Below are 16,654 nucleotides of genomic sequence, written 5' to 3' on the forward strand. Positions count from 1 at the left end.
TTTTGTTTCCTATTGCAAAAGTTATTGTACTTGGGTATATATATATATATATATATATATATATATATATATATATATATATATATATATATATATATATATATATATATATATATATATGTAGATATAGATATATTGAAGTATTCGTATTTGATACAAAAGTCCTGGTAACTACCACTTCTTTATTTTTATATTTCCACTTTAACATCAAACATTGCTTGTATGACTTATAAATTAGTCTATTTGAATTGTTAACTTGATTTTGATCTTAAAGTATCCGACACTATCAATACCGAAGGATGGATGGTTCGTCTGCAGAGCGATAGTTGTTAAAGCAAAAGGATCACAATTATAACTCGGAGTCTTCTTTCTTAAATTCGCATTTATACAAATTAAAAAAACGGGGAGGAAAGATTTCTGTTACAACTTGACGTCTTCTTTCTTGGATTCGCATAAAAAAGAGGGGAGGGGAGATTTCTGATACAATTTGGTGTTTTCTTCCTTGGTTTCCTCATAATGCATGCGTTGATTATCTAATGGGAATATGATGTGGCCATGAGTTGATGACGTTATAAATAAACGTGTGTGTGTGTGTGTGTGTGTGTCTGAGTGTGTTATTTGGATTTTGAATGTAGCTTTAATAATGTATCAGTCAGTGTTTAGTCATGTCTAGCACTGTGGCATCATGCCGCAGACATGTAGCATCATTTTCCACCTAGTCATATCCTGACACTAGGCCGACAAGTCCTAACACCAGCCACTTAAGGCTGAGCGCCAAACGAGGCTGCTGTTAGTACCATTTCTGTAAGTCTTTGGTATGACTCGGTCGGGGCTCTAACCACTGGGCCACTACGGAAATATAAAGAGGATCTCAAATGAGTAACGATTTAATATTGAATATGTGAAATAAGCTAATAATTTTAAAATTTTGCCAGCATTGGCTCGCAAAAGCTGGGCATTATTCAACGAATTTCATAAATTGAATGTTAAACCATAACCCATTTAAGATTATCTGTCACAAAGGTTTTATCGTCATGGAAATAGTTAAAAGAGAAGAAGAAATAATTTTGTTTATTCTTGTCGACGCTGCAACTTTCAACTGTTGCGCGTGAAAAGAATAGTCCCTGGAGCTATCTGAATATAGAACGCATAGTATATAACTAGTAAAATTTAAAAATATATATTTTTACAAATTATAATTCAAAGTGCAACTGACCTTTCAAATCGCCAGAAATTTAACATAGACGTAATTTTCCAAACACTGGATTTCTCATGGAAGTTACTGTGTTATATCACATGGTTCAATCAGATCAGGTTAGACGCGCCATTTCCATCCAGTCGGACGAGAATGTCTACAATGTTTCCACATTGAATGTGATATTTCCACTACTATTGATGCAGTATTGTATATGGTAGAAAACGTTGCATTCCAGTTGTTTGATATCCATATAAAGGGGATGGGATGAGTAATGCATGCAGAAATTGTATTATATCTAGAGCGAAAATGTTGAGAATAATAATTACAGATTTGTTACCAGGATATTTACGTCGATTTGGAAGAATGATGTGGCTAGATAACTTTCTGTCAGTGGAGAGACTGTCATTTGTCGACATTCTTCACGAAACAAAAGTGAGTTTATTTACTCCTATAGATTAACGTTCAAACTACGCTTGTCAAATATGCGGAGTGCCTGTTATTGGTTTGCACCCATTCCCGTACTCTTTTCAGTGAACGATACCTTTAATTTCATTTGTAACGAGCTCCCTTGAGCTAAAATGGCCATATTCCGACAGATGTAGCCTTTGTTTCTTCAAAATGCCACTTGTGCAATCGATTCAAAAGAAGGCTGATAAATGTTGATAGTATTAGTAAAACGAAAGTTCCAGAAGGTTCGGCAAGGAAAATGTCCCCTATAGCAGCCAATCGGGATATTGCGCAAAAATTGCGCGGGCTTATTTGGACCAATCAGGTTCACAAAAAAGTAATATCTTAACATGTTGATATATCAAACATATTAAAGCTTCACAAACTAAATGTAACGCGTAAGAACTATCTGATAAATTGGAAATGTCAGTGGATCATAGACAGATGGATATGTTACATGTGAATTACTACAAAATTGTTGATACGCTGAAATTTCGGAGCGTAGCAACTCTCTCTCTCTCTCTCTCTATATATATATATATATTATAATTAAATATCTAATTTTGTGTGAAAATATTCTGGCTTATTACCATAAACCACGACATGAGCGTGTGAAATTATTTTCCATTGTATTTAACCAGGTTTAAACTATGCGTGGGCACTGGCTACACCGGATTCAATTATGTCTATTACAATCTGGCATGGAAACAAAAAACTACTCAGGACGAGGTTCAAACTACTTTTTGGTTCAAACCAATTCTGAAATTTGTCTTCGCTGGAATGAAGACTGCTCTACTAGAAGTTTAAACAATTTCCGTTCCGGTTTTTAACATGCGCTGAAATTTGATTGTTCTGTACAAAGTTCAAACAATTTCATATCGCTTACTGTCGATAGAGACTTTCTTCTACATCATTTCCTCTTGCACAATTTGTTTTTAACATGACTGACACAAAAGTAAATAGAGGAGTTTCACAGCCGTCGATAATCAGAGGTAACGCGATACATCACATCGTCTCGATGATCTAAAGCGATGCTTGTGGTGAATAGTATTCGCACTTAGAATAGTGCACTATCAGTATCATATTATGGTCGGTCGGCCGGCTTAGCTAAGGTTTTATATATTTAAAGGTCATAGTTTGAAGTGGGAAAATCCCTTCACAATAGAATGAAAAATAAAAATACTAAAGAGGTCGATGAAGATAAAAACATTCTAAAAGCTAGATTTTATGCTCTTGATCCCATCCCCGAGGCCAAGAACTCGATCGAGTCTAACATGCATCATACAAAAAAATGTTCAAAACAGTCGGATTATACTAAATTAAATTACATATATTGGCCTTTCAAGGTTGATAATTACATAAGATTGTTTCCTTAGTAAGGGGCACTTTCGATGGCCCAAGGGCCACACCACCTTTGTTACCTCTCATATCACCTTGTGACGCCAATCATTTTGCTGGCAAGAGGATACGGATTGGCTAGCCGCATGCAGCCCGCGTAAAGTATGCTCTCAGTATAACTTTCGTCCTATCCTACATGATACAAAGGATGGGTGTGTGTGAACGGGGTGGGGGAGTTATATATAGTACAAGTTTGTCGACAAAGACGTAAAATAAAAGATGAAAAAATAAAATAAAATAAAAATTGGACCCAATGGACTAATGGGTCATCATCCAAAGTTTTTTTTAATACTCAAATATATGAGTCAACATGCAATGTTTCACCGTGGTTTTTGCACTCTACACCTTTTGGGCAACGACGTTACAATCTCAGCTTCGTTTTCGATGCGTTTCGAGCGCAGGAGACAAGACAGAGGATACTGTGATTGCATATCCTGAAAAAGTCTATTGTGTGTACAAGATTGGGAACAGAACGAATGATACATTCTTGCCTTGCAGGCGAACCGTCAATAATTTCTGAAATGTATCAATTTTAACATACGGATTTTAGTTTTGCTACCGTTAAACGAAAGCATTTGGTTCACTTGATCTTTTTCCCTAGTATGTTAATCAAATTCTAAGATGTAGAAATTGACTGTTTGACAGAGAGTTTCGAAAATTTGGGATGGGATTCAGAGACGCTCGTTATTTTACGTCATATAATTTTACAAAAAGCAAAAAAAGTCATGCTAAGTTCGTACGTACCACTGCACCAACGCTATACCAATAAATAGAGAAGCTCACGACTTTAAATTAAATTAAATTGGTTTTCTGTCCCTATTTTTAATTTAGGACTTTTTACATTTGTTAATTAAAAATATCAGAATTTTTGAAAATTTTGATGATACTTATATTTTTCGAGCGGTCAAACTTGTGCGATTCGTGATACTTTTTTAAGTTGGCTAACAACGCCACGTAGCATCCATTGTTTGTTGTAGGGAAAGGAAATGAGTGAATGGACGTGGGTACTCGCAAACGTAAACAGGTGTATTTTAATTTTTTCAGGATACAATTAGGATGAGCCAAGAACACGCATGTATTTTAACAATTTTGAGAAACTATAGTAATGTGGTGAATCATACCAGGAATTTCCTTACTATTTGTTACACTAGATAGATAGATAGATAGATAGATAGATAGAAAGATAGATATATACACACATATGGGTCTATACCAGGCCTTTGTTTGCCCACCCCAGGTCTATTTTACTCGATGCTACATCGAGGCTACGTTTTTTTTTTTTTAGTTTCATATATTATTTCTTATGAGGGTAAATGGAACGAATGCTGATAAATGTCGTGACAGAAGGTTTATATTGCACTGCAAGTCAGCACAAACAAAACCCAAATACGAAAAATGAATAAAACCAACCTCATAAAAGTGATAGATACGTATCGTATCCATCTACATTCCCTCCACTCTATCATTACTGAATTAATTATACCAGTTTCGGGTCGACTCTGTCCTACAACGTATGACCTTGTATAGGTAATTTCTTGAGTGTTGTTATGAAGTATTAGTCTATCTGTATTATTCAATTCACCACGTAGAAAAACAATTTGTCTTGTTTGTTTGCTCCCAAAATCTTTTTTATTTCCTTGAAAATACATATGAAGTCGTACATCATCGTTAGCAAGGCAAAACCCCAAACCTAACTGCAATACGAAAAAAGTGTTATCAATTTGTCAAGCAAATCTAGTCTGTAGATAGTTATGTCAACTTCCTTGTAATTCATACGGAGGTGTAGACATTCACCTAGTCTTACACCAAGCACATATCCATTCCTAACTAGATCACATTGTCACACGCGAGATTTAGCAGATGAGTGCACTGACATCACAAGATTAAACGTTTTACAGCTTAATCTAAATTTTATTAATTAAAATCACACCTTTTATCTTACAACATAATGAAATGCATTAGAAAATCAATAGAAGCATAATAAAGTATATTTCTTAATGATACAAAACATATGGAATCAAACATTATTTTATATATTTATGGTCACTTTCACGCGTCTTTTCATGCAACAAGATTAGTAATCTTGCACTATTATTTATGGCCACTTAAACGTGACTTACTTTACGACGAATTCAGTATCCCAGCACTGATACTTATGGTGACTTACAAGTGTCCTTCTTTACGATGAAATCAGTATTCCAGCATTGATACTTACAGTGACTTACAAGTGTCCTTCTTTACGATGAAGTCAGTATTCCAGCATTGATACTTATGGTGACTTACAAGTGTCATTCCTTACGATGAAATCAGTATTCCAGCACTGATACTTACAGTGACTTACAAGTGTCCTTCTTTACGACGAAGTCAGTATTCCAGCATTGATACTTATGGTGAATTACAAATGTCCTTCCTTACGATGAAGTCAGTATTCCAGCATTGATACTTATGGTGAATTACAAGTGTCCTTCCTTACGATGAAGTCAGTATTCCAGCATTGATACTTATGGTGACTTACAAGTGTCATTCCTTACGATGAAATCAGTATTCCAGCACTGATACTTATGGTGACTTACAAGTGTCTTTCCTTACGATGAAATCAGTATTCCAGCACTGATACTCATGTTGACTTACAAGTGTCATTCCTTACAATGATATCATTCATATGTCTCTCTACGTTATGGTGTCTTACCCTCGTTCTTCAGTAGAAGCTGATCTATAAATTATATCAGCAAATTGATAGAGGGCGGGTGGTGAAAATGGTCAATTTAACTGAGCTACAACATAATTATTTAAAACGTATTCTTATCTCCTTTTCTCATGTGGAAAGCGATTACAAAATATGTGCTTAAAATATGAAGCGCCTATGTAAATGATCTCATTAATGTTTAAGTTGTGTCACTTTACCAAGGCATGGTTTTAGAGTAAACTGTTGTTATATGGAGTTAAACATTATAGTGCTCACTATTTTCTTTTGTCGTAATTTCGTTATAGCCTTATGTTAGAATATAAAAGCTTGTTTCCTCTTTAATGGTCTTTTAATAAATTATTTCTAATTTTTAATATATCATGTATGTATAATTTTAAGTATTTCTAAGGTTACACCACTCTATCTGTACTGTTAATTGCGTTCTGATTATCTCATATTATACAACTGACTTGAATACCCCATATGCTCGATGTTCTTAACATTCTTAAACAATTCGGAATTAGTCTTTTTGAACTGTGAATACACATCATGTAGAAATTGCAATATTGAATACAGCACCTTGCTCAGAAATAAGGCTATTTACATCTGTCTTTGGCTTATCAATTTTACATATACTGCATTTTTACTGTCCGTTCTCTCAATATGTTGTGCCCAACTTTCAACGTCTAATAAATAAAATATAAAAAATTCTCCAGATAATGAAATTTAAGTAACTTCTCCAGACATGTCACAGGTATTTACTCGTCGGGAAAAATTAAACAAACAAGCCCTCCTCCCCCACCCAAGGAACCAATAGAAAATGATAGACCCGCTTAATAGAGTCTCTTTTCCTACATCGGTAATTTTATTCTTAAAAACATCATGGTGACTGACAAAGTCTTCTAAGTATGTGGTGTAAAGTTTATTAAAATTGCACGACAAATATTCTGGTTAGTAAGATTTTAAACTGACCACAAGGCCTAACGGCGATTGGCAATTAATAATTACATAACATAGATTCCAATGACCAGAGGAACAATAAAAATTTCCTGTCGTGGCGTAAATCCAATTACCTAGCTATGCATGAATGAATCTTGGTGCAAGTGACTTTAATTATATAGCTAGATGTGAATTAATCTTATTGCCAAGCTACATGTAAATGAATCTAATTACATGGATAGGTGTAAATGAATCTATTGAATATCTAGATATAAATTATAGCTAGGTGTAAATGATTCTAATTATATAGTTAGGTGTTAAATGAATCTAATTACATAGCTTGGTGTAAATGACCCTAATTATATCGCTAGGTGTGAATGAATCTAACTTCTTAGCTAGGTGTAAATGAATCTTATTACATTATTTTGCGTGAATGAATCTAATTACATAGCTAGGTGTAAATGAATCTAATTAAATAGCCTGGTGTAAATGACTCTAATTATACAGATAGGTGTAAATGGATCTAATTACATAGCTAGGTGTGAATGAATCTAATTACATGGATATACGTGAATGAATGTAATTGCATAGCTATGCGTGAATGAATCTAATTACACAGCTTGGTGTAAATGACTCTAATTACATAGCTATGCATAAATAAATCTAATTACATAGCTAGGTGTAAATGACTATAATTACATAGGTGTAAATGAATGTAATTACATAGCTAGGTGTAAATGAATCTAATTACAAATCTATGCGTGAATGAATCGAATTACACAGCTTGGTGTAAATGACTCTTTGAAGATAAATGCAGATTTAAAGAAATAACTAAAAAAATGTGCTCCATATACTTAAACGTCTTTTAATCACAGAGATATTTTTCATATATATATATATATATATATATATATATATATATATATACATATACATACATGGGTTACTCTCCGACCTGTAAACGTTCACACCTGGTGTCAGTTTTATATGTACTAACTTCAATTTGGTTGTCATGACAGTTGATTTATAACTGTCGCGCAGCAAATAAAGAATCAATTAAGATATGGCCATGTTTCAAATTTGATATAGCAACTTCAAAAATCTCTGTTTTTTCAAAATTTTTCTTGTTTTCTCTCCATCAATTTCAGGTAAACACTTTGATCTGTGTAATATCGTGCATGTAATTTCATGATTTATTATGAAGTATTAGTTTGTTTGTACTATGCAGTAAATCATTTCAACACTATATAAGATCTGATTTGCAAATGAGTAACACATGCAGACTGATAGCATAAACTGCTCACAGCAAAACTCTTGGAGTGGTCAGGTACGACATTTATCAATAGATACAAATATTTACACACACACACACACACACACACACACACACACACTTGAATATTTTCTAGATTTATGTTAACTGTGTTTGCTCTTTTGAGGAGCTGTAAAAGTCATGTTAGTGCCTGCTGCAGAGAAAGACACACAAAGAATATATGTATATATGGAAATGGAAACAAAATCTGTTGTTTCTGGCCATTGCCATTTCCTGCATAATAAATAAGTAATTGGAAACGGAGAATGGTTGAAACTGATCAATAAGTAAATAATTGGAAAGGGAAGAAAGTTAAAATAGATTAATAAATAAGGAAAGGGAAAGGGATACATTTGACAAATGTCATGATACGATTATTATTATTATTACTATTATTATTATTACTATTATTATTACTATTATTATTATTACTATTATTATTATTATTATAACAGATGATATTGTAATTTTAATTCATATGTCAGCATATTACATGTGTCTATGAGATGTTAGATATGGTGTGTATTAAAATGTACATTTATTGCTTTTTATGTAGATACATACTTTGATATTAACGTCTATGACAGCTATATATAGAGTGGTTAATGTATCTTTTAATTTAGTCTTTGATTAATGTATACATTTGAGAGTACATAAAGTTAGTCTGCAGTCTCGTATTCTCTCTTTCCGACTGTCTGTCTGTCGTAAAATATTGTTCAACCAGTAATTCCACTAATTTCATCCTCAAGCACAGTTCTTAATATATTTCTTATTTGTATTGCAATTATTTTTACATAATATTTGACTGACGCCAGGGGAAAAAACCAGATATAAAGCTGAAATCTCCTTAAAAGGGTCTTGCCTCATCTCTGAGGATATTTTAATAACTTTCTCAAAATTGATGAATTTCTCAAATATTTCTTTTCAAGAATAAAATGGTTTTCACGTGTTAAATGTTTAAACTAAAACAAACAATTGTGCACCTTTCCTTTGAGACTTTTAGTGAAACCAGACCCTAGTTTACACTTAGGTTACAACCAGGATAATTTTTAGATGACCATCTTTCTGCTGAAAGGATAGGTTTTATTTTGTACATTTTGGATAACTCGAACTGGATACATATGTGATCATTTATGCTAACTCGAAAAGGATATAAATCTGATCATTCCTAATAACTAAAAGAGGATATAAATGGCATCACTTTTTATAACTCAAAGCGGATACAAATATGGTTATTTTAAAGAACTCAAAGAAGGTACAGTTGTGATCATTTCAAATAAATAGAGTAGCAGTGATTAAGATCAGGACATTTTTAAAAACTGTAATGTTGAATTTCAAATATTAAATTGCAAGTCTAATATACAGAACGTCGCTGTTATCAATGTGCGATAAGTGCAACATTGGAAACTTTTAAAAGGAACTTCTCGAAATATGGAGAGAAAGAATGAAACACTCTGCAGATCTACCTGTCCGATTTCGCAAAGAAATCTTACATTAGTCTGTATTTATCAACGACAATTTGCATTTAGATGAAATCAATAAAGAAATCGATAGAAACAGACAAAAATCAAGATGCAGATACTTTTGGTTTTTTATTTTCCCTTATCTATCTCTCAGTTATCGTGATTTTTCAAATTAAAAACTCAGCAGTGACTGTAGAAATCCAAAACGAAAAAATGCGGCACTAAAACTGTGATTTTAATAATTAGAAAAATGTATATGTGGATCTGTACACCCGTAATTGAATAATGCGGATACATCCATACATCTGGTCGGTCTGACATCAGAACTGCAGTTCAAATACATTGGTTGTCTTGGCTTGTTTTCAACGGCATTTTTATCATTTTATTTGACCATTTGTTGTAGACGTAATATGATTTAAGTGCCTTTACCAAGAACATGCTGAGGCAGCCTGGGCTATGAATTATTGTCATTTCATTTAAAAGGCAACTAAAAACTATACTTGGAAAGTTTATTAAGTCTTTAGTTATAGTGGGTTCCTTTAAATTCATTTGGTTCAAGTTTTTGTGGATACCCATTAAATTCATTTGGTGTTTAGTTATTATGGATACTCATTAAATTCATTTGGTGTTAAATTATAGACAACACTCATTAAATTCATTTGGTGTTAAATTATAGACAACACTCATTAAATTCATTTGGTGTTTAATTATGGTAGATACCCTTGGCTATGAATTTTGTAATAATCTAAATATTTTGTGTACTTACTGACAAATGGATATTAAAAATCATTTTCTTAATGGCTATTCTATATGAATCAATTACTGTTTTCCAAATTTCATGCTTTGCGAGATTCAAAAGTATGGTCCATCATATTGATCCGTATTTCCTATAACCACATTTGAATAAGATGGGCAATGTGTTCTGAGTAAAATATAAGGTGCATCTTTCATATGGTAAACTGTGTTGACAGTTGTGAGAAAACCTAAATGTCCTTAATATAAAGACATCTTAAAATAAACACAAAAAGCAAAGAATATTATTACAATTGAACTGAAATACGTTATTAATCTTTTCCTTATAATAAATTAATAATCAACTTTAAAAGATTTGATATTTTTCTTTTCTTTTGTCCCACGAATCTTCTGAGATCTGAAATGTAATGATAATTGAACTCTTTAAAAAAAAGAATGAATCATTACCAGAACATTTGAATTATAGAAGGTTGCTGTGTTGCTTTCTTTGTACCTATATTGTGTTATATATTCTTTGTGTTATACCTATAGTGCCCGACATAGGCTTTTTGTACATATATTTCTCTACATGCTCTTTTTGTGTACCTGTCTTTCCAGATATAGTCTTTACCTATATCTATATTGTCTTATATAATCTTTCTGTGCAAGTATATTGCCCGACATCCTCTTTAGATACACAACGGAAAGTCAGTCGTAGGCTTCTTAATTTTACTTGCGACATATTTAAGAGTAACAAGCTTGCGTATGTTTTCACTTCAGTTTTGTATTTGCCTCTATTAACAGATAAGGAAATAGCCTGCCATGAAGTACAAAGCTTTATCCATTCTGTGCTTCCTGATACTCTGCATGGAGCTTTCACAAGCTGTTCGTCCTTGGTACCCACCAAGCATCAAGAGTGAGTATCTGATCTTAACCTTGTAGTTTTCACTCGGCCTTAAAGTGGTACTCTTCCCTCAGCCTTAAGGTGATACTCTTCACTCAGCCTTAAGGTGATACTCTTAACGCGGCCTTAAGGTGATACTCTTTACTCGGCCTTAAGGTGGTACTCTTCTCTCGGTCTTAAGGTGGACGACAACGAACAAAGCTAACAATGTTAACTAAATACATTATTAACCGTGCTTTCTATGACTCTCAAGGCAGTATAGTACTTTCATCCTTAGCTGCTCTATTTTTTGTTGAAATAAAACGTTTCATAATATATGTACTATATTCTTGTGTTAGGTCAATTATTGTTGAGTTGCTACATGAGAACAGGGCAAATTAATTGTTTCTATATACTTTTTCAAGTAAATCTCTCCGATCGCTGAATTTTGTGCAACAGCAGGGTTGTCTTTTGATGTTCTCATCAAATGTGTCTGTATCGTACAAGAATTAGTCAACTAGAAGTACCTCTTGTTCACGAATGAATATGGTGAAATAGAAATTAAGGTTGCGACCATCTAACCTCCTTACTTCTACTGCGTCGGGAAAACCCTTGTTTACACTTTGGTCAGCATCACGGGCCAACAACCAAGGTGATCTAAACGTTTGAACAATAATTAAATTGAAACATGTTCCTGGAGAAAGCACAAACAAAACACGTCCTGATTTAAAAGTCCAAATCAATTGGAGGCGATCAATCTTGGAAGGATAAGAAAAAAAATAAAAGCAAAAAATATAGATTGGGTATTACCGAAGTAACATTTTAGCAGCCTGTATAAAGTTGAAATCTAATCCGAAAGGATTTTGGGGTTGGGGTGAACACTGCTAATGAATAATTTTTTATAGTTTGCTAACTAAATAATCTACATGTCGGTGATAATAAACTTTATTGTGATTTTCATCGACAGTATTATCTTGAAAGAGATCTCTGAGTCATTGATATAAAACGACTACCTTCAGGTATGAGTGTTATTGCTAGTAAACATTTGAATCTCAAGAGAAGACTTCATGTTATTTGCTATTTTCAGTGAGCCCTAGAATGTCTCAGAGATAGCATGAAATACTTGTGTCAACTTCCCATCGTATTATCTGATGCAGACCATTCAGATGCGTTGTATACACGTACAAACATTGGTAATTGTGAACTGCATTGAAATGATGTTAATATGCCAGATAACCTTGAAAACATAAAGGTACTACGTTCTGGTAGCTTAGTGTGTTTTCGTGTGCAAATCCATTTGGTTCCTTGCTACGTAGTGGATTGGATTTCATATTATATATTCATTCCTCATGCTAATTCACCATATGTCTGCCAAAAATTAACCCGTGAGGATACGTTCAGGTAGTGATCCATCACGAGATGATTATATTAACAGAGCAACTGCCTTGATACTGTATTACTGAACATATCTTTGTATATTCGTGCTGTTGTAATTCTATCTATTTTCCTACAGGATGTTTCAGGCCACCAGATTCTGGGCCGTGTTTTCCTCGTTTCTGGCGTTGGTATTACAACTCCCTTACAGGCAGATGTGAGCAGTTCCTGTATGGAGGCTGCGAAGGCAACGACAACAATTTTGAGTCTAGTTGGCAATGCTATAATGCATGTGGCTTCTTAGGCGTTTCAGAATGACAGCAGTTAAACTTGTATTGGTCTTTTTAAGGACCAAAATAATTAAACTTGTAACGGACTTTTTATACCATAATAGTTAAACATGCAACAACCTTTTTTAGGACCATAAAGGCAAAACCTTGCAATTAACTTGTTCACGACCATAGTAATTAAACTTGTGAAAAACATTTTGCAAAATAAAGTAGCATTAAATGCACCGTCTAACTGTCCTTTTGTTTCCTATTGCAAAAGTTATTGTACTTGGGTATATATATATGTATATATCTATATATATATATATATATATATATATATATATATATATATATATATATATATATATATATATATATATATATATATATGTAGATATAGATATATTGAAGTATTCGTGGTTGATACAAAAGTCCTGGTAACTGCCACTTCTTTATTTTTATATTTCCACTTTAACATCAAACATTGCTTGTATGACTTATAAATTAGTCTATTTGAGTTGTTAACTTGATTTTCATCTTAAAGTATCCGACACTATCACTACCAAAGGATGGATCGTTCGTCTGCAGAGCGATAGTTGTTAAAGCAAAAGGATCACAATTATAACTCGGAGTCTTCTTTCTTAAATTCGCATTTATGCAAATTAAAAAAACGGGGAGGAAAGATTTCTGTTACAACTTGACGTCTTCTTTCTTGGATTCGCATAAAAAAGAGGGGTGGGGAGATTTCTGATACAACTTGATGTTTTCTTCCTTGGTTTCCTAATAATGCATGCGTTGATTATCTAATGGGAATATAATGTGGCCATGAGTTGATGACGTTATAAATAAATGTGTGTATGTGTTTGTGTGTGTGTGTGTGTGTGATTTGGATTTTGAATGTAGCTTTAATAATGTATCAGTCAGTGTTTAGTCATGTCTAGCACTGTGGCATCATGCCGCAGACATGTAGCATCATTTTCCACCTAGTCATATCCTGACACTAGGCCGACAAGTCCTAACACCAGCCACTTAAGGCTGAGCGCCAAACGAGGCAGCTGTTAGTATCATTTCTGTAAGTCTTTGGTATGACTCGGTCGGGGCTCTAAACACTGGGCCACTACGGAAATATAAAGAGGATCTCAAATGAGTAACGATTTAATACTGAATATGTGAAATAAGCTAATAATTTTAAAATTTTGCCAGCATTGGCTCGCAAAAGCTGGGCATTATTCAACGAATTTCATAAATTGAATGTTAAACCATAACCCATTTAAGATTATCTGTCACATAGGTTTTATCGTCATGGAAATAGTTAAAAGAGAAGAAGAAATAATTTTGTTTATTCTTGTCGACGCTGCAACTTTCAACTGTTGCGCGTGAAAAGAATAGTCCCAGGCGCTAGCTGAATGTACAATGCATAGTATATAACTAGTAAAATTTAAAAATATATATTTTTACAAATTATAATTCAAAGTGCAACTGACCTTTCAAATCGACAGAAATTTAACATAGACGTAATTTTCCAAACACTGGATTTCTCATGGAAGTTACTGTGTTATGTCACATGGTTCAATCAGATCAGGTTAGACGCGCCATTTCCATCCAGTTGGACGAGAATGTCTACAATGTTTCCACATTGAATGTGATATTTCCACTACTATTGATGCAGTATTGTATATGGTAGAAAACGTTGCATTCCAGTTGTTTGATATCCATATAAAGGGGATGGGATGAGTAATGCATGCAGAAATTGTATTATATCTAGAGTGAAAATGTTGAGAATAATAATTATAGATTTGTTACCAGGATATTTACGTCGATTTGGAAGAATGATGTTGTTAGATAACTTTCTGTCAGTCGAGAGACTGGCATTTGTCGACATTCTTCACGAAACAAAAGTGAGTTTATTTACTCCTATAGATTAACGTTTAAACTACGCTTGTCAAATATGCGGAGTGCCTGTTATTGGTTTGCACCCATTCCCGTACTCTTTTCAGTGAACGATACCTTTAATTTCATTTGTAACGAGCTCCCTTGAGCTAAAATGGCCATATTTCGACAGACGTAGCCTTTGTTTCTTCCCCAATGCCACTTGTGCAATCGATTCAAAAGAAGGCTGATAAATGTTGATAGTAATAGTAAAACGAAAGTTCCAGAAGGTTCGGCAAGGAAAATGTCCCCTATAGCAGCCAATCGGGATATTGCGCAAAAATTGCGCGGGATTATTTGGACCAATCAGGTTCACATAAAGTAATATCTTAACATGTTGATATATCAAACATATTAAAGCTTCACAAACTAAATGTAACGCGTAAGAACTATCTGATAAATTGGAAATGTCAGTGGATCATAGACAGATGGACATGTTACATGTGAATTACTACAAAATTGTTGATACGCTGAAATTTCGGAGCGTAGCAACTCTCTCTCTCTCTATATATATATTATAATTAAATATCTAATTTTGTGTGAAAATATTCTGGCTTATTACCATAAACCACGACATTAGCGTGTGAAATTATTTTCCATTGTATTTAACCAGGTTTAAACTATGCGTGGGCACTGGCTACACCGGATTCAATTATGTCTATTACAATCTGGCATGGAAACAAAAAACTACTCAGGACGAGGTTCAAACTACTTTTTGGTTCAAACCAATTCTGAAATTTGTCTTCGCTGGAATGAAGACCGCTCTACTAGAAGTTTAAACAATTTCCGTTCCGGTTTTTAACATGCGCTGAAATTTGATTGTTCTGTACAAAGTTCAAACAATTTCATATCGCTTACTGTCGATAGAGACTTTCTTCTACATCATTTCCTCTTGCACAATTTGTTTTTAACATGACTGACACAAAAGTAAATAGAGGAGTTTCACAGCCGTCGATAATCAGAGGTAACGCGATACATCACATCGTCTCGATGATCTAAAGCGATGCTTGTGGTGAATAGTATTCGCACTTAGAATAGTGCACTATCAGTATCATATTATGGTCGGTCGGCCGGCTTAGCTAAGGTTTTATATATTTAAAGGTCATAGTTTGAAGTGGGAAAATCCCTTCACAATAGAATGAAAAATAAAAATACTAAAGAGGTCGATGAAGATAAAAACATTCTAAAAGCTAGATTTTATGCTCTTGATCCCATCCCCGAGGCCAAGAACTCGATCGAGTCTAACATGCATCATACAAAAAAATGTTCAAAACAGTCGGATTATACTAAATTAAATTACATATATTGGCCTTTCAAGGTTGATAATTACATAAGATTGTTTCCTTAGTAAGGGGCACTTTCGATGGCCCAAGGGCCACACCACCTTTGTTACCTCTCATATCACCTTGTGACGCCAATCATTTTGCTGGCAAGAGGATACGGATTGGCTAGCCGCATGCAGCCCGCGTAAAGTATGCTCTCAGTATAACTTTCGTCCTATCCTACATGATACAAAGGATGGGTGTGTGTGAACGGGGTGGGGGAGTTATATATAGTACAAGTTTGTCGACAAAGACGTAAAATAAAAGATGAAAAAATAAAATAAAATAAAAATTGGACCCAATGGACTAATGGATCATCATCCAAAGTTTTTTTTAATACTCAAATATATGAGTCAACATGCAATGTTTCACCGTGGTTTTTGCACTCTACACCTTTTGGGCAACGACGTTACAATCTCAGCTTCCTTTTCGATGCCTTTCGAGCGCAGGAGACAAGACAGAGGATACTGTGATTGCATAACCTGAAAAAGTCTATTGTGTGTACAAGATTGGGAACAGAACGAATGATACATTCTTGCCTTGCAGGCGAACCGTCAATAATTTCTGAAATGTATCAATTTTAACATACGGATTTTAGTTTTGCTACCGTTAAACGAAAGCATTTGGTTCACTTGATCTTTTTCCCTAGTATGTTAATCAAATTCTAAGATGTAGAAATTGACTGTTTGACAGAGAGTT

General features: G+C 33.9%; 1 protein-coding gene across 1 annotated transcript; it reads left to right on the forward strand.

Moving 5' to 3' along the window:
- The first annotated feature begins 1,504 nt into the window (after positions 1-1,504).
- On the forward strand, positions 1,505-12,946 carry LOC149795093 (uncharacterized). Its single transcript, XM_089963752.1, has 4 exons — positions 1,505-1,630; positions 7,959-7,995; positions 10,980-11,091; positions 12,572-12,946. The coding sequence occupies exons 1-4, from the start codon at positions 1,505-1,507 to the stop codon at positions 12,651-12,653; spliced, it is 357 nt and encodes a 118-aa protein (XP_089819878.1). The 3' UTR covers positions 12,654-12,946.
- Positions 12,947-16,654: the final 3,708 nt, after the last annotated feature.

Source organism: Sinohyriopsis cumingii, chromosome 7, assembly GCF_028554795.1.
Source record: "Sinohyriopsis cumingii isolate HCF-2022 chromosome 7, ASM2855479v2, whole genome shotgun sequence".
NCBI lineage: Eukaryota > Metazoa > Mollusca > Bivalvia > Unionida > Unionidae > Sinohyriopsis > Sinohyriopsis cumingii.

What these genes read in the sequence shown, in the direction of transcription:
- LOC149795093 (XM_089963752.1), top strand. Translation starts at nt 1,505, where the DNA reads ATGTTGAGAATAATAATTACAGATTTGTTACCAGGATATTTACGTCGA. An exon ending in AAAACTCTTGGAGTGGTCAG is followed by an intron (nt 7,996 to 10,979) that starts GTACGACATTTA and finishes CTCTATTAACAG; the next exon opens with ATAAGGAAATAGCCTGCCAT. An exon ending in GTACCCACCAAGCATCAAGA is followed by an intron (nt 11,092 to 12,571) that starts GTGAGTATCTGA and finishes ATTTTCCTACAG; the next exon opens with GATGTTTCAGGCCACCAGAT.